The sequence below is a fragment of the Protopterus annectens genome, chromosome 7.part0 (genome assembly GCF_019279795.1).
Source record: "Protopterus annectens isolate FY-2018-M chromosome 7.part0, PAN1.0, whole genome shotgun sequence".
NCBI classification, from domain to species: domain Eukaryota; kingdom Metazoa; phylum Chordata; order Ceratodontiformes; family Protopteridae; genus Protopterus; species Protopterus annectens.
In genome coordinates this window covers 1,063,409,831-1,063,435,568 of record NC_056739.1, presented here as the reverse complement: position 1 = coordinate 1,063,435,568, position 25,738 = coordinate 1,063,409,831, and the positions used below count along the sequence as shown (strand labels likewise).

At 36.3% G+C, this 25,738-nt stretch overlaps 1 protein-coding gene across 3 annotated transcripts in view; it reads right to left on the bottom strand.

Annotated features, from left to right (window-relative positions):
• FBN1 (fibrillin 1) overlaps positions 1 to 25,738 on the bottom strand; it is a 4,097,759-nt gene that overhangs the window by 2,980,228 nt on the left and 1,091,793 nt on the right. For all 3 annotated transcript variants that reach the window (XM_044077620.1, XM_044077621.1, XM_044077622.1), the window contains exon 12: positions 8,808 to 8,948. In XM_044077620.1, the coding sequence (XP_043933555.1) occupies positions 8,808 to 8,948 (141 nt within the window). The remainder of the gene's footprint in view (positions 1 to 8,807; positions 8,949 to 25,738) is intronic.

The following is a 25,738-nucleotide window of genomic DNA, read 5'->3' as shown; positions in this document are numbered from 1 at the left end:
CTGTTATTCTAAGTCTTTTGGTTTAAGCACCTGGACTTCACGCTAGTTGTTTAACATTAGGAAGGTTTGTGGTCTACACATTTGTGGCAGGAGAGGTAGCTTACATCCTTCTAAGCTGGGAATTGCTGAAGGCTTAGTGTGTCTGTTATTCTAAAAGTGTCTTAGTTCTGCTTTAATCACTTTGGCTTCAGGCCAGTTATTTTACATTAAGAAGGTTTGGGGTCTATGCTCTTGTGGGACAAGAGAGTGGATTCTGCCCTTCTGAGCTGGGAATTGCTGGTTGAAGGCTTATTGTACCAAAACACAAGATTCCAAATAATGGACACGTTGAGCCAAAGTGGTCAATAATTCCAAATGAAAGACATACAGAAAAATGTAGTTTATTATCATCTGACTTTGTCTTTGCCAGAGATGGCCTTCATCTGTCTCCCCTGGGCTTCAGGTTTCAGGCAAAGGCTCTTGCCTCCCCCATAGTGCTTTTTATAGGCAAAGTCATTAGCACAAAACTACCAGTGTGAAAAATTCTTCTAAATTAAATTTAAGGGTCATGCTGCTAAATGCTAGGAGTCTTAGCATGAACTTGCACTCATTGCAAGCATTCCTCGCCCTTGAGGATGCTGACATTTGTGCAGTGACTGAAACATGGTTCAAAGCTGTGGAGAGCATCCCAGCCTTATCGGATTACTCTTCCTACCATACTTTCAGACACCAAATGGAGGGCTACAAAGCCAAAGGAGGTGGAGTTTCAATATTTATCAAAGGCATGCACACCTCCAGGCTGGTCAAACATTATGACACAAAGGAGACACTCCAAGTGCAGTTAACTGTTGACAAAACACCTATTTCAACCATAGTTATCTACAGACCCCCAACCATGACTCAGGACGCCGAGTCCACCTATCTGGACTTACTTGAATCTATCAAGATTCAACCCTCTACCCTGATCCTGCATGACTTTAACTACCCAACCATAGACTGGAAGACCTATTCTAGCCCAAACATGAACATCCAAAGATTCCTCAACTTCATCAGTGCCTAAGCACTGGATCAGCTGGTCAACACCCCACGAGAGGTGAAAATATCCTGGACCTGGTACTAACCAACATGAGTAGCCACTGTAACACCCCTACAGTGTCATCCTCCTTGGTAAGATCTGACCATAAAGCAATCACTTTCAAAGTCACCATCTCCCCTGCCCCCACCCCCCCTTGTCAAGGTCAAACAAAAAAGCTTTTCCAAAGCTAACTACAATCTCCTGAGAGAAGGTATAAACAGCTTCACAGTCACCGTCCCTTCAGCTGGAACAAACACTAATGTCCAAGCCTACACCAAAAACTATATGAGCACCTACATAGCTGCATGGACTCCGCAATACCTGACAGGACCAAATCATCTTCCTCAAGGAAGAATAAACTTGTCTGTTGGACAGCAGCAATAAACAAACTCTATAATAAAAGGAAACAAATTGCTGTCCAAGACCAAGAAGGTGCAGGTGCCAAGTTGGAAGCAATATCTCCTTTGTCTGAACAAGCAAATAAGGTCACTGGTGAAATCCTCAAAGGCTAAATTCGAGTCCAAATTACCCATATCCACTAAGGACAATCACAAAGCCTTCTTCACATACGTCTGCAATCTCAAAGGTAACACCCAAATCTGCTCTGAACACCACATACACAAAAGCCATAGATATAGCCAACCTGCTGGCAGATAGGTTCAGTGAAAACTTCACCCCCCTGTCCCCCCCATCAGTAAACTAGGACATTGCCCATACCTGCCCCCTCCCCTCATCACCAGGATGCAGGTCTTTAATGCCCTCTCAAATGCAAAAAATACAGTCTCCATGGGACCTGACAACATCCCACTGTGTCCTACATGAACTCTGGCATCAGCTCTCAGCTCCATTAAGCACCCTATTCATCCAAAGCCTGAGCACTGGCTTTGTCCCAGCCGAATGGAGGATAGCCACTCTCATTCCTCTACACAAAGGTGGAACTTCCACTGACCCAGGCAATTATAGGCCCATCAGCCTAACTAGCCTGATCTGCAAGGCCATGGAATGCATTATCGTAGACCTTATCAATAAGGACAGTGGCAACCTCCAAACGCTTGACCCCACACAGTTTGGTATTGTCAAAGGGAGATCCTGCATGTTAAATTTGGCTGACTTCTTTGAAACAGTCACCAAAGCCATGGACGAGGGGAAGATGGTGCACACCATCTACCTTGACCTAGTCAAAGCCTTCAGTACTATTCTCCACTCGGGTATAATAGATAAACTCTCCCAACTAGGAATCAACCTGTATGTTACCAGATGGGTAGCTGACTGGCTCATTGATAGAACCCACTCAATCAAAATAGGAGAAGCCACCTCTAATAGTAGACCCATAGTGAGCAGTGTACCCCAAGGATCGGTCTTGGGGCCTCTACTGTTTGGGATATACTTTTTCTTGAGGTACAAGTCAAAACCAGTGGTCTGTGACTGACCAGGTTTTCAGATGACTGCAAGTTGGGTGGAGTCTTGAATTCCCCGAGTGATGTGAACATCCTCCAAGAGAGCCTTACCCAAACTAATGACTGGTGCCAGAAGCATGGCCTCAAACTGAATGCCAAGAAATGCATCATTATCCTCTTTGGGGAAAATGGTGTCTCCACTAATTAATGATGTACTAAAAATGCAATAAGTCGTGAGGGACATGGCACCCAGGTTAATAGCAACCTGACTTTTGACTACCACATTGCCTCCGTTATACGGAAGGCTTTCTACATGGCCCACCTCATAAGTAAGGGTATTTCATCCCTGAAAAAGGAAGTCATAACATCCCTGTACTCCTCCCTTATCAGATCCATTATCCAGTACAATGGCCCTTTCATCATGTACCTTGCCAACCACAAGCAGCAGCTGGAGAGACCACAGAGGTTCCTGACCAGGAAAATCCAGGGTCTCAAACACCTATTCTATACAGCTAGGCTAAAAGCCCTGTCCCTCTACTCAGTCTTGTGCTGACTGCTCAGAGGTGACCTGTGTCTGGCATTCAAGGCCATCTCAGACTTCAACCTGGTCTGTGACATTAATAGAACTTGTTGGTGGGATACATTTGTGTCCCAAAGACTCCCCCACTGGTGGAATAGTACATCTGGAAAGGCAGAGTACCTCACTAACCCTCTTTAAGAGGAACCTGGACGACTGGATAGGAAACAGAAAATACACCCCTGGGATCCCACCTGTGTCCCTGCTGGATAGAGGAAACTGATATTGACTTTGTGGGAACATGGGCGAAATTCTTGGCTAAGCTTATAAGGGCCGATAGCCTAGTATCATCCTATGAACCTATACATATGAGAAGTGTCACTTAAAATACATGACTGTGGCTATTTGAACAACATGGATGCACAGGCAGTGACTGGCTTTTTTTTTGGGGGGGGGGGGGTGTTAGGCAGTATTCCCAGGTAGGATTTGTGTATCCGCACAACAACACAACAATTGTTTTGCTAGTTTATTATGAGATACTATTTTGTCAGCTGTGAACATTAAGCTTTGGGCACAATTAATTTATGTCTACCTTGAAAGGAAAACAAAAATAAGACTGAAATTATTTTCTTACTCATAATTTTTGTTCAGGCCACCATTGGATTAAATGGTTGGGAAATCCTCTAAAATGTATCTTAGACTATCTCTGGTTTCTGGGGGGCCCAGCTTAATTAAATTATTTCCTTTGTGGTTATTACTGCACTGTTTTGGGCAGGAAAGGTGAGCTGAATGAACATAAAGAAAACTGAAGTTGAACAGTAACACACTGAATTTCTTTCCTTAATCATAATTTCTGTTCATAGGTGATTACCATCTCACAGGTGATTACTAAGCTATTGACCCCAGTTGGCCTTTTAAACCTGTCCATGCTTCCCTGGATGAGAATCAAAACCTGTAATTTGTGTTTATAAAGTAAACATCTTAACCATTATGCCAACATCTAACCAGCCATCACTAGATAAAAAGGTTGCATAAAAAGAAAAAAAAAAATTAAAATTCACTTTAGACCATATAGAAACTCATGGCTTCTTGAAAAAAATTTGAGAAAAGGAAGAAAAACGCATTGTGCATAGTGTGAGTTTCCCAAGATAGGGGGAAAACAAAGGGGAGCACTGGACTGTGTGTGTGTGTGTGTGGGGGGGGGGCAGCAAGAAGCAGTACTCAGTGCCTAGGGTGCCTTTTCACCCAGGTCCAGCCCTTTACATAGAGTTGTTGTAATATATCAATGCTGCAACTAAATGTCAGTTAACTGTGAATGTCTCTTTGTGAGAGGCGCAAATATAGCATGGTACATAGGCCTATCAGAATGTAACAGCATTGTAGCTATAGGTCTGTCTGTGCACTACTCCTATAACTTTGCAGCATTAACTAAGAGATTGCTTAGGAGGGGTGCCAGTGATGGAGTGATACTTAGACTGGAAGTGCCCAGGGGGCCCCAAAACAATAAGACCAGCCCTGGATGTTTGTACCATTTTTATAGCTTTTATTATTCACAAAATATTTGCATTTCTTTGTGTTATGTTTTTAAGTTGATTTATTAGAAAATGCGTTGGAATGTAACAATGTGCGCAGGCTACTACAGGCGTGACATTTCACGTCACATAGGTGTTAGTGATATGGTTGTAGCTCTAGTTGATGTAATTCCATGGTACATACTGAAAAGAGTTGGAGTCCTTTATTAAAACAATCAGAGTTATTTACATTTCTGCTTATTTACATGATATATATATATATATATATATATATACACACACACATACACATTTTTTTCTTAACACTATATACAATATTTAAAAGACATACATCACATGTTCCTTCTACATTTCCTTTATCATATACACGAAATCCGAGAATATTTGAACAAGTTTGTGAGTTGGACTTTGTTACCTTCTTAAACAAAACAAAAACAAAGAGATGGGTACGAGTTCAAACATTTCCTTACAAGAAAAAAACTTGTTACAGTTACTGAGGTCATCACCAGTAAGAGTGGTAAAACCTGATAAAGGGGGAGGGGTAGCTATTTTTGATTATGATGATTACAATAACAGGATGTCTTTGCTGTTGAACAGTAACGCATACATTAATGTTTCCCTTAATTAAGTTAATACTGCATATATCCGTATTGAGTTACTTTAACAACCTCTTCATTGAGTCCTTGATTGATATTAACATCTACAATTATATAACACTTTCATGGCCTAAAATCCCTGTACTCTTTGGAATTCCTAAAGTCCATAAGGACTTGGAAGATCCACCCATGAGACCATTGATTGACGGAAGGGGATCTATTACATATCCCTGTGCTAAAGTAGTAGACTCTATCTTGAAAAAGTATATATCGTAAGAACCACAGTTCTGTAAAGATTCATGGTCATTTTTGGACAAAATAAATAACTTGAGGTTTGACAAAAACGATAACTTTTTAACAATTGATGTTAAAGATCTTTATACATCAATCCCACATATGGAGGGAATTGAGTGGGTCAGCCTCATTTTGAAGTCCAAAAATGCTCCAGTTGAAGAGATCCATTTGGTAGAACTCTTGTTGGACATTATTTTAACTAATAATTTTTTTATGTTTAACAACGAGTTTTACTTACAGCGATGTGGAGTGGCTATGGGTTCACCCTGTGGAGCCAGCTTTGCCAATCTGGTAATGGCATATTGGGAAAATTAATTTATTTTCAAAAATTCCCAACACAGGGTGAACCTTGTATTTTATACGAGATTTTTGGACAATATTTTTGTCATGTATAAAGGCAATGAACAACAGGCCCAACAGTTCATTTCCTATTTAAATTCAACTACAGAATTTTTTAGATTTACATCGAACTTTAGCACAAGATGTATAGACTACTTAGATTGTAAACTAGTTAAAGATAATTTGAATGAAAGATACGTATCAAAAATCTTCCGGAAAAAGACATACTCTAATTTGTTTCTCCATTTTTCGAGTAAGCATCCTTTTTACCAAAAGCGCTCTATTGTCAAAGGACAACTTATTAGAGCTGCCAGGATGGTTAGATTGGACTCAGATTTTAAAGAAGAATGTGTACAACTCAGTAGTATGTTTGAACAACGGGGTTATCCACTGTACCTAGTTCAATCTTTAGTAGTAGAAGTCAGTAACAACAGACTAACTGGTCAGATCATACCACTTCTTAATAACAATACTTTAGGTGAAACAAGTCAAGAGGTCCTTGGCTTAGGTGACATCAACAACGGGCATTCACTTGTTTAAGAACTACATGGGAGAGAAAAGACTTATGAATTTATAATGAGTTTCATTACTATTTTTAGTAGTGATAGTCATGTAGTTCGATCTATTTTATCTAAAAATTGGGACTTTATCTCCCTCGACAAACACCTGGCAAATAAATTAGGACAGTCACTGAAACTCGTGTTTAGGAAGGGAGCAAATTTAAAGAACATATTGGAAAGAAAAACTATAGGTCCCCTGTCTAGACAAGTAGGAATGACCACTTGTGGATGTTGTAAGATGTGTACGTACATGGAGACAGGGGAAAATTTTAATATCAATGGTAGGAGATACAAACTAAGGAAGAAATTCCATTGTAACTCCAAATTTGTGGTTTACATCACAAGATGCCAGCTATGTCCAGCCTTCTACGTCGGGAAAACCGAACGTAGGCTAAGAGATAGGGTTTACGAACACACCTATGCCATAGCAAAGAAGAAAGGTGAGAACCCGTCAGCTAGACACCTTGCAGAGTATCACAACCACACTTTTTTGTTTAAAGCCATTGATCAAATTTGTATGGATTCCAGGGGTGGGCCATTTAACTTACTCCTTGAAGAGTGTGAATTACTATGGCAGCTTAGACTAAATATGTTTTTTAGCCCTGGACTAAACGAGGCTTGTAATATTTCTTGCCTCTTAAAATTAAAGAGTTTGAATAGATAATTGTCATTGCCTTGTCTTTGATATTATTGTATATGTGCTTACATAGTTCTAGCTATATTCGATATTCAGTCAAGACTATTTGTGTCGTTAGTAACATTATTATATGTGCAGGTTTAATATAGATATAGTAATGTTTATATAGTAGTTTTACATTTACTGACATCCATTATAACAAAACATTTATGGGTCGGATTGTATAGTTGAGAGTATGAAATTAATGGTTGTTTATAGCATTTAAGTCATTACTCAGGTAGTGACTGGAGTGGGTAAGATAGATATTTATTTATATATACATATATTTATTGTTAAAGTGGTGCAAACATGCAAATAGATTTTCTACTTGTATTAAAGGTATTTTATAAAGTTTCATGTTGATGGATGGTGTTAAGGTGTTATGTTTTATTTCGCTTTTATAGTTGCGAAAGTGAATTTTTAAGTATTGGATTTTAAGGTCTTGACTGCTTTAAATGAGTTCTATTGGCAGCTGATGGCAGTCATATGACCAGGATAAAGTTATTTAAATGTCTGAATGTATTTAGTGATTTGAATCTGATGAAGTTGGCGTTTTAATGCCAACGAAAAGCGCTTCATTCAATAAAGTCACTCATGGATTTGACTTTTGGGCTCCGTGTACCTGTGGATTTCGTGTTTATTAGTTATTACTTTATCATATACATACAGGACTTGCATATTACTTTTTTAACACCCCACTCCAATTTCCACAACCAAAACCTTATCTTTTTCAATATCATGGCCATGTCCCATTTTTCATTAAACATAATTTCCTTCACTCTCAGGTTCCAAATTAACCCTAATATACAAAACATTTGTTATCAATTCTTTCAACCTCATTTTTACTTTTGTTTCTGCAATACCCATATTCAATCATACCCATATTTAAATTACTCACTTCTTTAAATCCTTCCACATAATTCATATCCATAATCTTTTCCATAACATTTTAACTATTTACATTCTAGAAAAACATGTTCACTGGTTTCAAAATCACCACAATGTAAACAGACTATCTTTTATGCTTTTATAGGGCATATTCACCTTTACCAGTAATTTTTGTATAGTCACCCTCCATAACAAATCTTGGCACTCTATAGTTTCCTTACATCTTTCCATTCTTGCCGTGATAGCATTCTTTTTTCTATATTTAATTCCTTCCCTGGATATATCCTATAATACTTTTCCGTAATCCTATTATACCATTCTTTTCTTTCAGTTTCTTTCATTTTCATTTGGGGTGAAGATTTTTGGAGTTTCCTACTAAAATTAGAAATGTGCTTACAATTATCAGAAATGACATTTTCTTCTACATAAAAAATGTAAATTAAAGTAATTTAACAGAACTGGACACCAGCATGTACACCTGATGGTAATGTTCTCTTGAAATGTTATTGCTAAAAATATAAAACTATAAAATACCAATTTCTATAGTATTAAAAGAGAAACCTGAAACTCTGTACTTAGCATTGTCAAGGATACAGCCTACAGAAAACAAAGAACTAGTGAAGCATAGCAGTTTGGCCTTTCTGTTTTATAGTTGGGTTTCCATTAATAGCCATAGCTTGACACTGAATCCATGTACCTCCAGCGTTGTCCAACTGCTGAAAAAGACCAGGACAGGAAATTTGCTTATGCATCCACCTAAAACTGAGTCACATTATGAACATCTGCACAATGCACCATGATCCATATGATGGACAAATACATATTCATCTGCATGAATATATATATATATATATATATATATATATATATATATATATATATATATATATTAGATAGACGCACACACACACACAAACCAAAGATTGAATATGCATTTAACACTAAATTGCTTACCAATACATTCTCCTCTGCTGTCAAGTTTGAATCCTTTATTACATTCACATCTATAGCTCTGTATAGTAGGAATACAGCGCCCATTAACACAGAGATGCCGATAAATATTGCAATAGTCAGTCTCTACACGTGGAAGTACCACTGAAAACAATAGAAAAAACAGATGCTTAATGTCAAGTTAAACTTTCACAAGAGTATGCATATCTTATCATAGGCAAAAAACAAGTCAAAATGAGGTACAAACTATGCAACTCGTCTTGATAACACGGCCCTTGGTACATCATATACATCCATGGTCTATTTAGGTACTTTTCTTTTATTGTTAATGGGCTAGACCCAAATGGCATAACCGTATCGTATCAGGTGTGACTGGTTAATTGATTTGTTAAATGTTATATTAGCATGCAGGTACTGAATGAGATGATCAAACCCAGAACTTTAAAATGAAGATTACTAGTAGCTGATAGCTTTAACCTTCAGCAGTACATGGCCAGACAAAGTTCATGTCATACAACTATGTTTAAGGAAAATCATAAAATTAAGGTTTTCTTTACTATGCTTTAGCCTAGTCAAAGAAGGCCTGTGTCAAAGGCAAATGAACAGAAATCTTCTCAATACTGTGCACATTTAAATATTTTCATATATTTCAAACAAAATGGCTTTGCACCTGTCATCATCGGTATGGCACTGCCGCTCGGTACATGTGACTCTAAACTGGTATTTTACTTTATGCATACATACATCTGTATATTTGTTTATCGCATAATGTTTTTTAGAGTAACTCTTTTAAATCTAACTCCATGATGAGGCAAAATGAAGATCAGAAAGATACAGAAGATCTAAATAACATTATATATTGTAGATAGTACACAAATGAATACTACAGAACTGTTATTGCTGGAACTTCTGTTATGCAGCAGGAACACAGACTTACAATTAATTAACAGTGTTTATCTTACACCTTATTGAATGGTCTAGAGTCTTCTTAACCCCCACTAAACACAAACAAAACTTCTATTTACTGGTAAATAAGTGAGGTTTTTAGGGACACTAGGATAGCCTTCCCCTTACAAAATGTAATATAAACTTTTATACTTTTGCGGCAGAACAATGGAGACATTTTCAATTATCCATGCATGTTCATCCACAGTGGCTAATGAAACTGATTATTATGTTAACTACAATTTGTAAAACCAATGCCGCATTATTTATCAAGACAAAAGGGACACAATGGGAGAAGAGTTGTGGTTGTCACGGTTATAGTGGGAGAATCTATAATGTGGAAGACAATCTGGGCAGTCACCAAAATGTAAAAAGGACTGAACTTCAGAAATGACTGCACACTGATCAATACATTGAGTTTAGGTCTCCCAGTGTGAAAACAGAAACTGACAAAAAATGGCCATTGAAAGAGTCAGTCTGGGTAAAATTCAGGCACTGACTAGTAATTATACTGCCTTGATGTTAGCAAAGAAGAAACTAGGAAACAATAGCACAAAATGAACCAGATAAGGAGAAGAGAAAACTCTGACTGGGAAGAATCCTGCAATTTTTAAGCAAAAATTAGTTTGTTTCAGTTTTGGTAGAGCAGATGGCTTCTAGTATCTCAGAAGAAAACATAAATCAAATCAACTCACAGGTAATCAAAATAAATGAAACACTGAAGGAATATATCAACTTCATTAATGAAACACTAGAAAAATAGAAGCTTTAACTAGCTATTCAGAGGATGAAATGAAGAAAAGGCTGACCGAATATAAGGCTTCTCAAGAAGCAGTAGTCAGAAAACAGAGTATGCAAGGAAACCTGAAATTTTCTGCTGTACCCAAGAAACTGGAAGGAACAGACTGTGTTTAATTTCTGAAAGAACAAATAAGCAGCTGGAATACTATTCCACAGATGGATTTGATAATTAAAACAGCACATCAGGCATAAGCTCCAAACCTGGCCAAGAGAAAGCAGCCAAGACCTATATTAGTCAAGATGTAATCATATCAGCAGAAATAGCTGATTTTGATAAACCTGTGTCAAAAAGGAAAAGTATTAAACATTGGAGATAACAGATTATTTGCGGAAATCATTATTCACTGTATATCAAGCAGAAGAGAAGGAAGTTTATCCCAGCAATCAGAATGCCTACAGGCATATGCGAGATTCACACAGTTGTATCCAGCTGTCTTCAAAATATTCTTCTTGGAGGAACAAAGCCGTTTTTTGATGCAGGGCAGTCTAAGTTGGAAATAAAAATTATATGCAACAAGGTGTGAGTCAGCAAGCAGGAAGGGACTCTGTTTCTCTTTCTTCTGACAGCAAAGCCCATAGAGAGGCATTGCCAGTGAAACATTTTCCACAGTTTCAAAGGAAAATGCTTGAGACAGAGAAAAATCACATGAGTTGACTAGAACAATCAGCAGTACCTTGGACTTGAACCAGAGAATGGTGGTGAAGAGATTGAGATGATCAGGAAGATCAGCAACACTGAAATAAGTAAATATTTAACTGGGAGGCTACAAGGCATCAATCTCACTGGATATAGGAACTGACATGTGAAATGTGGTTTTAAAAGAAAAAAAGCTTGAAAAAGGCTGGAATTCTGTTGAATGTTAAACTTGTGGGTGAACTGTAAAGCATATACCACAATTTATGTCATTAATGTTTAGAAGGTAACTGAGGGAAACAAAGAAATAACTGTAAGTAAAACAGTCCTTGTTCTTATTAATACTTGTATAACATTTTCATGATGTAGACTGCATGTTATATTAGAAAGCAGTTTTGCATAGTATGCAGTCAGGAGAATTTTTGTACAAAAACTTTTTTTTTTTTTTTTTGTGAAAACAGATACAGTGAAACACAGCAATGTTAACAGACAGGTAGTAATATGACCAGAGAATACATTGCTGAATCATAAAACTTAAACGCAAAACAGTAAGAACTATTTACACATATGCCAAATGTCTAGCACTGATTATATATACCAACTTCAAACTAGAATATGTTCAAAAAAGGATTTCCAAAATTCTGTAAAGTGAGTGTGGGATTTCTGAGTGTACGTTAAATATTTGTGAGCTAGTAGGTGTTTGGTAGCTAGTTGTTTGAAACCCTCCCATGTGAGTGATGCTCTATCCTTCCAATGTAATGTAATGTTGTATTTAAGTAATGAAACTAGTGTTATTAATAATTAGTGTTTTGTAGTTTAGTCAGGCCTGCGGGGATGATATGTAGGAGAGCTAGTTTCCAAGATAAGGTTGACTTTTCACAGCCCGTTTTTTCTAGTTGGACTCTAAGTGAGCACCACAGCTTGTAGGTGCACTTACAGCTCCAGAAGATGTGGAGTAGATCAGCCTTGTGATTATCACAATAGGAACAGAATGAAGAGGTGGTTGGGTATATTTTATTTATAATGATAGGATTAAGATAGGCATTATGGAGTATCATGATCTGTGTATATTTAAGTTTTTTAAGGGAAATAAGTTTGGAGGTAAGCTGGAGAGCTTGAGATATTTGTTTGTGATTGGAGGATCAATTTCCTTCCAGTAACTAGAATAAATAACTTCTTTTTGCATTTTGATTGATAGAATAAGTTTGGAGGAGTTAGATAGCATTTTTTGTTTGAGGATAGGAGGTTCCATATGGTTTTACAGGTTTGAATGTCATGTGCATTGATATCAGGATTGTCTATGATGTATTGGCTAAGGTCTGAGGTCTAAGGCTGAGGTATTTAAATACCAAGGGAACTAAAAAATGTGGGGCGTGTAAATACTGTAAATACATTATCACAACTCCCAGGGTTTGTTTAGGTTCCAATGATTTTGTGGTTAGGTTAGCTCCAGGGTCGTGTAATACCAACGGTGTGGTTTATTTAGCCGTATGTCAGGTGTGTTGTGATTTTTATATTGGCAAAACAGAAAGAAAGTTCCATAGAAGAATTTACGAACATCTATATGCTATTAATAATCTGGATGATAAAAACACACTTTATAGACATATAATTATAAACCCTAAACATTATTTCCACTTTGGTATTTTGGAGGTGGTTGGTACAGATGTTAGAGAGGGTGATTGGAGTAATAAACTGGATAGGGCAGAAATGCGTTGGCAACTTCAGTTGAACTCTACTACAGCCCCAGGTATTAATGACCACATTAGCATTAAGCCTGAATTAAGATTTAGGGCGGTTAAGTTATAGCGGATGGGGGAAAAAACTTCCCACCTGCCAAATACCTATTTGCCCAAGAACTTGTTGAAAAATAGTTTATAAATGTGTAATTTGTAGATGTGTATTTTTAGGAGTATTTATACACTTATACATTAATGTTTTTTATGGTATGTCATATATCTTAGTTAATTTTTTTGTAATTGGTCAATTAATTTATTTACTATTTAACCAATCAACTGATTATTCATTTAATACGTAAGGGTGGTTGTGTATTTAAAGAGTGGTTTAGGATTATTGAGCAGTTTTGAAAAGGTCTGTTACGATGAAAGCACTTGACTGTGGCTATTTCTCTTTCTCTTTTTGTGTGGAATTATTAAACATTTTTACTTCACATTTCTGTTTCTTGGTGACTGGCTGCATTGAGTAATGATTTGGTGTTACAGATGGATTTTGTCACTCTGTACACCTTTTTTTGTTCTTGGTATTGTTTTGGTGTACCGTGGCCAGGTCACACTTTATTCCATTGTTGGACTGTTATGGAAGGGAACGGTTTGCCCACTGTGTTACGATGACGATTATGATTCTATGCCCTTTCCTTGCAGGCAGCGAGAGGATGTGGCTGAAAACAATCTTTTAGAACTAATATTAACTTTAACCAACAAAGTCTCTGAACTACAAGAGATTGTTTCTAAACTACAGCACCCAGGTTCTCCTAGCTTCAAAGGAACGGGCGGACGTCAACAGAGGAAGACAAGTGGAGCGTCATCATCTGGCTCCGATGTGATGAAACAAGGGTTGTCGATGGTGGATAATAATGCTTTAGTTTCAGGGGGAGCTGGAATTACAAGCACCTCACACGGAATCCAAGAATGTATTAAAACCAATGACTGCTTTAAGGACTGGGCTAAAAACGAGTTTGTACTTTTTGAAACAAACTCTTCTAAGGACAATGACTTACGGGAAACAAAGTTAGTCACACTAGAACAAAAACCTAACTAAAGTTAAGAATTTACAGTGTGACAACGCATATCTTGCAGAGTGTGTGTGCAAAAGAAGGGTCCCTAAAGGTTTGCGTGTTTATAGATTCCATAACGGAATTAAAAAGGGACAGCCTGAATGTGATGAACTATTAAAAATGTTTGATCGCCAAGGAATAAAACTGATGGAGTTTATTGTTAGGGTGAATAACAAGAAGATTGATGAGCTATTAAGTGAAACTGATAAAATTAATGATAGTATTTTAAACAATGTTAATTTTCACAACTTTTTGGGCAAATACAACAAAGTATTTGATAAGGTTGAACATGAGGTGTTAAACAACATAGAGAGAAAGAAAAAGAAGTTGGTGAGGGATGAATTTGAATATAACAACGGCTTGGCCTACCCTTTACCTAAGGCTTATGTTGAAGTAGGCGAAGATAAAGTAGTTAATCAAAGCGATGACAACCATAATGGTAGGTTGGATTCTTTACAAAGGGAGACTAGTAGGAACACCCCCACATATGATCAGGAATACCCTCCACTTAGGAGGTCTGAAAGACTTCAAAACAAAAATAATTTTAAGAACGATAACAATTTTTTTTAGGCCCACAGGGAGGAGGAAGGGTGAACAACTACTGGAACCAGAGACAGGGGAGGAAGAGCAGTTACCACTAACCACTAAACCCAACGCAGATTTAAAAACGACTGATGGCAATGGTATTATTATTTCCTTTGGGGGGATTCTCTATACTTACCAAGGTTTCAACATTTTAATTATGCTGGTGTTGAAATAAACAAAGATTTTTTTCCACTACTAATGAAGGGGTTAAATTTGTACCCTCTAGGAAGGAAGATGCTTGTATCACTCTAACAGAATTTAAAATGTATACTAGGAAGCTGAACCTGAAGTATGTATTTAGGGACAACCCTTCATTGGGTGGTGAGAAAAAAATAAAAAAGAAGAGTTGTTATAATCCACCTCTACACCCTTTAATAGGGACATTTGATAGGATATGTTCCCAAGAGATACACCAAACTTTGAAACAACACAAGCACACACAGTTTAATTTGTCTAAGAGAGAGAAAGAGTTGTTGGACGAATTCAGGAGTAAGTCCACATTGAGATTTATGAAGCCAGATAAGGGTGGTGGTATGACTATTGTTAATACAGTTGATTATAACAATAAAATATTTGGTTTGTTACAAGAGGGGAACAAGTACCAGTGTGTCTCTAAAAATAAAATAAACATTGCTTACAGGAAGATAAAAATGTTACTTGATGATTCCTTATTCCAGGGAGTTATTAATGAGGAGACTCACTACTTTTTATACAATGAGCACCCTACAATTCCGGTGGCCTTTGGTATTCCAAAGACACATAAAAACATGAATGATCCCCCATATAGGATTATAATTTCTAGCCAGAATAGTATTACCTACCCACTAGGGGTTTTGTGGACCAGGTGGTACGGAAAGCACTAGCTGAAATCATCTATATTCTTCTCGATTCTTGGGATTTTTTGAGTAGAATTAAAGATGAGTATTATAGTGAGGAGGTAAATTTCTCCACAGTAGATGTGGTGGACTTATTCTCATCTATACCCCATGAATTAGGATTGAAATATTTCCATGATGTATTAAACAAGAAGACCCAATTGGGAAATACCATGATTAATTTTATTATGGTATTGGTGGAGATCATTCTTAAGAACAACTTTTTTAGTTTTGGAGGGGAATTTTTCCGCCAAACAAACAGTATTGCAGTGGGCATCAGTTGTGCACCTTTGTTTGCTAACTTAATTATGTACCATTGGGAAAGTGAATTTATTTTCAACAGCCCATTTGTGGATCTTTGGGTGGTATATCTTAGATTTTTGGACGACCTTTTCATCATTTGGAAGGGAGGGGACCAACATGTTAAATTCCTAACCTTTCTTAACAATTTGCGTGATTTTTTTTTAAATTCACTGGTAATTATGGTGATGACAAGACTGACTATCTTGATGTGAATATCTGGAAGGATTTGGATAAGAAATGTTTTCGATCTGGTATGTACCGAAAGCCCACTTTCTCAAATGATTACCTGGAGTTTCGGAGGTGTCACCCTAATTTTGTGAAGAGGAATATTGTGAAGGGACAAATGGTGTGTATTGCAAGAATGTGTTCTGATGTTGAGATTGCTAAGTTAGAAATGGTTAATCTTTCTAGAATGTTTCTAGCTAGGGGCTATCCTAAGACTTTTGTGGAAAATATCAAGGACCAGGTTATTAGTGAATGGGGTAAAAGATATAAACCTTTACTTGATACTAAACTTGATAAGGAATTGAAACCTAGACACCATTCAAGCCCTGATTTTTCTCGTTCAATGGTGTTGACTTATGGGGACACTTCACACATTATTAGAGATATTATAAAACGGAACTGGGTGTTGTTTAAATCTAATTCAGAAATGGTGGCAGTTTTAGAGGATTTACCTACTTTTCTTATAGGATTCACCCTAATTTGAAACATTTATTGGAACACCCTACTGATATGAGAATACCAAGGGAACTAAAAAAAATATGAGGTATAAAAATACCAAGGGAACTAAAAAATGTGGGGCTTGTGAATACTGTAAATACATTATCACAACTCCCAGGGTTTGATTAGGTTTCAATGATTTTATGGTTAGGTTAGCTCCAGGGTCGTGTAATACCAATGGTTTGGTTTATTTAGCCGTATGTCAGGTGTGTTGTGATTTTTATACTGGCAAAACGGAAAGAAAGTTCCTTAGAAGAATTTATGAACATCTATATGCTATTAATAATCAGGATGATAAAAACGCACTTTACAGACATATAATTATAAACCTTAAACATTATTTTCACTTTGGTATTTTGGAGGTGGTTGGTACTGATGTTAGAGGGGTTGATTGGAGTAATAAACTGGATAGGGCAGAAATGCGTTGGCAACTTCGGTTGAACTCTACTACAGCCCCAGGTATTAATGACCACATTAGCATTAAGCCTGAATTAAGATTCAGGGCGGTTAAGTTATAGTGGATGGGGGAAAAACTTCCCACCTGTCAAATACCTATTTGCCCAAGAACTTGTTGAAAAATAGTTTTTAAATGTGTAATTTTTAGATGTGTATTTTTAGGAGTATTTATACACTTATACATTAATGTAAGCGGTGAGGAAGCTATGCGGCAGAACGGCACCCAAATGGCACCAAATTTAAATAGTGCTGGTGCATAAATTAAATTTGCTTATTCGCTTATCCTTACCAAGCGATTCCTGACTAGTATTTGTCATGGTGCATCACAGGTGAAGTGAATACTGCCTTTGTTTCGTTTCATTTGTATTCAGTGGATTTGTATCTATTGGAACCATTTGCTGTTGTATGGACTGCTGAATTGTGCTAGAGGGAGAATCGCTTGGTAAGGATAAGCGAATTTCATTTACGCACCAGCACTATTTAAATTTGGCGCCATTTGGGTGCCGTTCTGCCGCATAGCTTCCTCACCGCTTACATTATTTTAACTGAATCAAAGAAGAAAGCGATTTAGCTGCCAATATTTGCTTATTTATTTTACTTATACATTAATGTTTTTTATGGTATGTCATATATCTTAGTTAATTGTTTTTTTTTGTAATGAGTCAATTAATTTATTTACTATTTAACCACTCAACTGATTATTAATTTAATATGTAAGGGTGGTTGTGTATTTAAAGAGTGGATTAGGATTATTGCACAGTTTTGAAAAAGTCTGTTATGATGAAAGCGCTTGACTGTGACTATTTCTCTTTCTCTTTTTGTGTGGAATTATTAAACATTTTTACTTCACATTGCTGTTTCTTGGTAACTGGCTGCATTGAGTGACGATTTGGTGTTATATTTTATTTATAATGATAGGAGTAAGATAGGCATTATGAAGTATCATGATCTGTGTATATTTAAGTTTTTTAAGGGGAATAAGTTTGGAGGTAAGCTGGATAGCTTGAGATATTTGTTTGTTTGTGATTGATCCATTTCCTTCCAGTAACTAGAATAAATAACTTCTTTTTGCATTTTGATTGATAGAATAAGTTTGGAGGAGTTCGATAGCATTTTTTGTTTGAGGATAGGAGGTTCTATATGGTTTTACAGGTTTGAATGTCATTTGCATTGATATCAGATGGCGCAGTGGTGCAACAGTAGAGTTGTCGCCTCACAGCAAGAGGTTCTCTGGTTCGATTCTTGGCTGGGGTTCCTTCTGTGTGGAGTCTGCATGTCCTCCCTGTGTTCGTGTGGGTTTCCTCTGGGTGCTCCGATTTCCTCCCACATTACAAAGACATGCATCTGGAGCCTTTCTCCCCGGGCCTCTGCTGAAAACTGGCTTCGTTCCAAGTCGGACTTTCCCAGTTAACAAATGTAAAATAAAATAAATAAAATAAAAATAAAATCAGGATGTCTATGATGTATTGGCTAAGGTCTCGGATTTGCCTTAAAATGATTAAACAGCTTTTAGGGAGCTTTAATTGTATTCTCATTTCAATGACAGTTTTGTTCTGGAAGGGAAATATATCACAGATAGTTTCTTGAGGAGGGGATAATTGTTTAGGTTAATCATGTTGTTATTCAATTTAATTTTGAGACTGGGGTTAAGGTGGATAGGTTGTAGGGAAGTGAATGCATAATACAGGTTTAATGATTTGAACATCCTTTGTATGATAGTGATTTTATGTTTAATGATTGGGTATATTTTAAGATTGTTTTAATTTTCATTGTAAAGGAAAGGGAGGGCTCTGGGGTTCATGGATACTGTTTTGATATAGCTGAGTAATAGTCTGACCCAGGTTGAAGACCATTGTTGTGGTGAAGGGGTGTGGTTGGCTATTATCAGTCTATTACAGTTTATGATATCATAGTGGAGTTTAAAGTCCAGCAGCCCTGACCCTCCATAGTCTTTATGGTAGGTTAATTTATTATAACTGATTCTGACTGATTTGGGGACCCAAATAAATATGGAAATTGTGGAGTGAATGTATTTGAAGAGTTTTAGGTTGATAATGGTATTGGAGGGATTAAATATATATAGAAATCTGGGTAGAAGATTCATTTTGATTGTGGCTATTTTAGCAAGGAATGGAAAGTGAAGTTTTGTCCATCTGCCAATATCATGTTGTATGTTTGACCAGAGATTAATAATGTAATTTGTACATGATTGTTTAGGATCTTGGTGGAAGGATATTCCTAGATATTTTAATGAATGATTAGTTTTAATACCAGCTGCTAAGGAGTATGTGGGAAGCTGACAGAGGGAGTTAACAGGGAAGATATTTGTTTTCTTTAGGTTTAGTTTGTAATTCGAGAAAGTTGAAAAGGTGTCTATAGTGGATAGTAGTTTCTGGAGATCTGAATTAGGTAGTGAGTAGTAAAGATTTAGATCATCAGTGAAAGCCACTAGGGTAATTTTAGTGTTAAAGATATTGGGGATATTGTGGACAGTTTTCTGAGAAATAAGAAGGAAAACAGGTTCAATGTATAAAATAAAAAGATAGGGGGACACAGGGCAGCCTTGACTGGCACCATTCTTAATGTCAGTTCGAGAAGATGGGTTTTTATTAATGTGTAGGTAAGTATGACCCTTGGAGTATAGTGCTTTGATAGCTTGTATGTAGTTATTGGGTATTTTAAACAGAGGTAAGATACTGAGCAAAAAGTTTACATTGAGTCTATCAAATGCTTTTGAGGCATCAATAGCTAAGGTGTAGATTGGAGTACATGTATGGGTAGAGAGATTGATCATGGTGTCCAGGGTAAGGGTATGATCAAAGGTTTGTCTGTGTATTATGAAACCTGATTGTTCAGTGGAAGCAATGTTTGTAATGATTGGTTTCATTCTATTTGCTAGTATTGATGCAAATATGTTCATATCAAGATTTATTATGGTTACGGGTCTATAGTTCAGGGGGGTTTGGTTTAGGTATGAAAATCGTTTTGAATGCGTTTAGATGTATATCACTTACACCATTGGAAGCAATGTGATTGAATAGGTGAAGAAGAAAGAGAGATGATTTTTGTGGGATAGTCTTGTAGAATTCAGCTGTAAGACCACCTGGACCTGGTGATTTGTTGGGTCTGAGTTTGCTGACTGTCATAATAATTTCTTGCTGAGAGATCGGGGAGGATAACATTTTTTGTTGATCTGGACTAATTTTGGGAAAATTTAATTGGTTTAAGAAGGCATCTAGGTCCTGTTTATTATGAGAGAGGTTTGATGGACTGTAGGATTTTGTATATATACTTTCAAAGATACGTATGATATCTTCAGTAGTGTGATAGAGTTTATCTTGGTATATAAGTTCTGTTATGTTCGGGGAGGGTTTGTTTTGGTTAATGAACCTTACCAGGAATTTAGATGACATGTGAGCCCATTTAGAGTAATTCGCTAAAGTTTTAATTTCTTGGTATGTTAGGTTTTTAGCATTGAGATCATATAGCTTTTGTTGGAGTTACGTTATTTGACTTTCAATTTCTGATTAAAGGATGACTGGAGTTGGGATTCAAGCTTAATGATTAGATTTTTAAGATTGGCTTCCTCCTGGAGAACTTTTTTTTTTTAAATATGAAGCTTTACTTATAAAGGTACCTCTAATTATGGATTTAATAGAGGCCCAGTAAATGTCCATAGGTACGTGATTATAAAGTTAATTGTCTAAAGCTTGGTCCAGGATGGCATCTATTTCTTGTAGAATTTCTTTTTTCTTTAATAGTTTAGAGTTAAGGACCCAGTTATAGCCTCGGTCACTGTTAGTTTGCTTGTTATCCCAATCAATAGTTAGGTTAACCTTAGAATGATCTGATAGGAGGATGGCATCTATTTCTTGTAGAATTTCTTTCTTCCTTAATAGTTTATAGTTAAGGACCCAGTTATAACTTTGGTTAATGTTAGTTTGATTGTTATCCCAATCAACAGTTAGGTTAATCTTAGAATGCTTTGATAGGTATCTGGGTTCTGTGTGAAAGGAATTTTTGTATTTAGTACATACATTGGAAATGAGAAAGAAAACCAGCCTGGACCAAGACTTATGACACATAGAGTAGAATGTATATTTATTTTTGAGGGAGTTATTGGGCTGGAATATATGGTGGGGTGAAATAGGTTAAAGTCATTTTTAAGTTCCTCGAGTGCTGATATGGCATGGGTATTGTGTTTGGAATTGGTGTTGGATCTGTCAATATCAGGGTCTTGGATTGTGTTCCAGTCCCGTCCTAGTATATAATAATGACTGGGGAAGTCAAGCAGTATTTTATAAATAGACATTATACATTCCTGTTGATTTACACAAGGAGCATATAGGCTTAACATCAGAATAGGTTTGTCTAAACAGGCTGGTTTAGTTGTTATATAGCACCACCTTCCATTCATGTCCATATCATGTTTTATAATTTCACCCTGGAAGTCGGTTTTAATAATGATTGCTACTCCTGAGCTATTTTGGGATTTGCCAAAGGCAATGATATTCCTGACCCATTTTTTTTCTTCAGGGAGGGTTTCCATTGCTCTGTTAGCATGTGGCTTTTTTGTAGGAGGATTAAATTAGATTTAGATATGAATATCAAATGTAGAAGTAGTGTTTTTTTTCCGAGTTGCATTCCTTTGACATTCCAAGAATCAAATGACCACATACCTACTATTATAACTATGTGACAGTAAAGGATGAGTGTGATGGGTAGAGTTGGTACAGTAAATGTAAGAGGTAGGACACTGGCATATAACTCTTCCTACATAAAAGTTGTGGCTACTCACTAAACTACTATGCCCAGAAGAGATGTGGGAATTGGATGACAAAGAGTTATAACAGGAGTTAAAGCAGAAATGGTTAGATGGAAATCTTATTGTTACTAATGCTTTGATAACTTTTAGCCCCATATTAAAAACATATATAGTACAGATAACAAACAGCATGTCTTCCTGTTTTAACTTCTGCTAGTCTTCTAGCTTTCCATAGTTTTTGAATTATGAGGGAAAGTAATGGGGGAGCAATATATATTGGTGTAGTGAAATAGAATATCCACCAAAATTGGTGTAAGGTGACAGGGTTCTTAGAACTGTTTAAGGTAGTGTACAAAATTGTACAACCCTGATATTTTGTTGACTGGTGTGTTTTGATTGGGGTAGTAAGCTGTGTTATTAATTAGAGAGTTAATACCAGTCATTTAAATAATTGTCACTGGTGGCATTAATGTATGACAAAATGTGTCAGGTTAAATGTTAGTGTTTCCGCTTGTTATGTGATCTTAAAATGTATACGCGGAAATTAAATCTCCAAATACTAATGAGGGATTCCACGAGTGCACCAAGAAATGAACTAGTTACTAGTGTCTACAATCCCCCACTTGACAACAACATACTTCTATATGAAAAAATTTGCGAAGCCCAGTTTAGACATTTAAATAATCGTAGTAAATTATCTAAACAAGCTACCACAGATGAATTAGATTTAATAAAATGGGCTAAACTGTATGAAATACGGGTTATGAAACCCGATAAAGGTGGGGGTGCTATCTTGATGCATGAAAGTGATTATACAACTAAGATGAATATCATGCTGTCAGCATCAAGTTATAGTAGAGTGTCCATCAACAAACTGAATCAGGCATATCAAAGAATTAAAAATGCTTTAAGTGATTTATTCATTGAGGGAAGTATTTCAACTGAAATGTACCATTATTTTGTTATGCCAGCCCCACTTCTGCCAGTTATGTTTGGCGTTCCCAAATTACATAAAAATGTGCAGGATCCTCCATTCAGGCCCATCATTGATGGGCGGAATTCTATCACATACCCAAGTGCTAAATGGGTAGATAATAAGTTGAAGGAATATTTAAAAACGGAACCACAGATCTGCAGGGATTCGTGGCATGTTTTACAACATTTAAATGATATCCCATTTGACAATGATTATAAATTTCTAACAGCAGACATCAGGGACTTATATACTGTTATCCCTCAAAGCATAGGTTTGGAATGGGTCCGTGACTTCCTGTTAAGAAAACGTTGTCCAGGAGAAGAAACTGATTTGATAATTAACCTATTAGAACTTGTTTTAAACAATAATTATTTCATCTTTAAAAGAGACATTTATTTACAACAATCCGGAATAGCCATGGGCTCCCCATGCGGTGGCAGCTTTGCTAACTCCGTGATGGCATTTTGGGGGCATACATTCCTTTTTACTCATGTACTATATCGTCAAATTGTAGTCTGGTATACACGTTACCAGGACGACATTTTGATGATAATAAAAGGCACAGACGAGGAAGCTTCCGAGTTAATAAAAGTAATGAACTCTTTTACTTCTTTCCTAGACTTTACATATGAATTGGGCTTAACTTCTATCAATTTTTTGGACATTGTTATTGAGAAAAATACTCAATATGGAAGGTTCAATACGAAAATATTTAGAAAACCTTTATATAGCAATTCATTTCTACATTTTTCAAGTTGTCACCCCTTCTTTCAAAAGAAAGGGGTAGTTAAAGGACAACTCGTACGAGCATCTCGTATGTGTCCAGATGATAACATTTTTGAAGAAGAATGTTCCAAGCTAAGTGATATGTTTCTGAATAGAGGGTATCCCACTAAATTAATCCACACAGTTATGTGGGAAGTTAAACGTAAAAGGCAAAGTGGACATTTTAGTCCAATTCTCAGGACAGGTTACAATCAACCTCTATTAGAAATCCTGGAATCCCAAGATAACAACATAAGTGTAGAAAATGAAAGTCATAGAAGTATTGATTATAAAACCAGTTTTCTTACTCAATTTAATGATAAAGCAATTCAGATTAGAGAAGTGCTATATAACAATTGGGAATTTCTTTTACACGGAAATCAATTTAACACCATTTCAGGTGTAAAACCCTGTATTGTTTTCAAAAAAGCACCATCACTAAAAAACTTACTGGAAACTCCAATTCAAACATATAAAATGAACAAGGGCATGTTTAAGTGCGGCCATTGCCACTACTGTAAATTTATTCAAGTTGGGGCAACGTTCTCAATTAGAGATGTTAAATATTATATAAAAGACAAATGTAATTGTGAAAGTCAGGGTGTGGTTTATTTAGCAACATGTAAAATATGTTCCGCATTTTATTTAGGTAAAACGGAACGTCAGTTAAAACAACGCATTTATGAGCATTTATATGCCATTTCCAGGCAGAATACTTCCAACGCCCTAGCTAAACACATACTTGAGAATAATACACACAGTTTTTTATTTAACGTCGTAGAAATGGTACACAAAAATCCTAGAGGGGGACCTTGGCACTTGATACTCCAGGAACGTGAACTGCTATGGCAGTTTAAAACAAATGCATATTCATATCCTGGGATAAATGATATGTGCTCGATTAAATGTTTATTAAAGTTGAGAGCTCTTGATAGATAAAATACTTATCATAGATTTATTATAAAAATTTTTTTTAATAATATTTATTAACAATATTTTTCTTGATTCAAGTTTATTAATGTGTTAACATATGTTAAGAGAGTATATATATATACATTTTTTAACAATTAATTCCGGCATGGTTTAACTAAGATTTTGTTAAAAACAAATATACATAACATATATATTTTATATATTTTTTTCCATATAAATCCATTTCTGCTTTTTATTTGTAAAGTAAGTTGTTTTTTAAAATTCATTGGTTTAAAAATTTATGGGGCTAATAAGTAAACCAATGTTTAAAAAGTTTGTCCAAAAAGTTTCTTTTAATGAAAATGGAATCATAGTGAATGTTTAGTAAGGATAGTAGATGTAAAAATTTATAAAATGATTTCTCTGTAGCATATTAGAACATAGTAATCAATTTGAGCTGTTTTATGATTAATTATTCAATTGTTTAATTAAAGTTGCATTGTCAGCATGTATATATATCCGTGTATTTTCCTGTATAAACTTGTCTGAAGAAGTGCATGCATTGGCGTGCATGAAAGCGCTAACAAGTAAAAGGATTTCTCTCAGCATCGACTTGGCGTTATTTGTTACTATCACTTTGGTTTCTTGTTTCTAAGTTTGGTTTGTTTTGGTTTTCATGGCTGAAATTTGTGATAGTCAACAGTCGCAGTCGATGTTTTCGGTTAGTCCTACTTCCATTAGGACTTCCAGTCAAGACGTGGATCCATCCGGTAATTCTACTGGTAATCTTACAGCTCTCATTCAACAACTTACACAGCGAGTCAAAAATTTAGCAGAAAAAGTGGAAAATCTGACTACAGAAAGAGCCCTAACAGTTCGTTCCAACAATCCAGCAACCAGCTCTAACACTCCCATGGTACGGCCAAGAACCGGGGTGAGATTCAACCCTGTGCCCGGTGAATTGCTTTCAACTGGTAGTCTTCCAACAGCAGGGACCGAGGCACAGACTGGACAAGGTAATGCTCTTTCGACTAGTATTCCACCAGCCCAACCAAGAACTGGGAATACAGATAATTTTAATCAAAACAGTTCCTTTAATAATGAAGTTGCTAACAACGTTAATCCCCCGGCAGGTAATGGTTTGCCTGAACTGAATGCTTTTTTCAACATGCCGACTGGTATATTTGGTGAATCCCAAAGTAATGTATCCGGAGCTCAAGGTAATTTACAAAACAATAACATTGTATCCAACATAGTTTCCAATTTAAAACTATTTCACAATTATTTGCTGAAATATAAAAAACTTCAAATTGAGATATTGTATTTCCGTGAATGCCTTAAACTAAACATCGTTCCCAAAGGCTTAAGGCAATGGAAATATCCTTCGGGAATAATCAAGC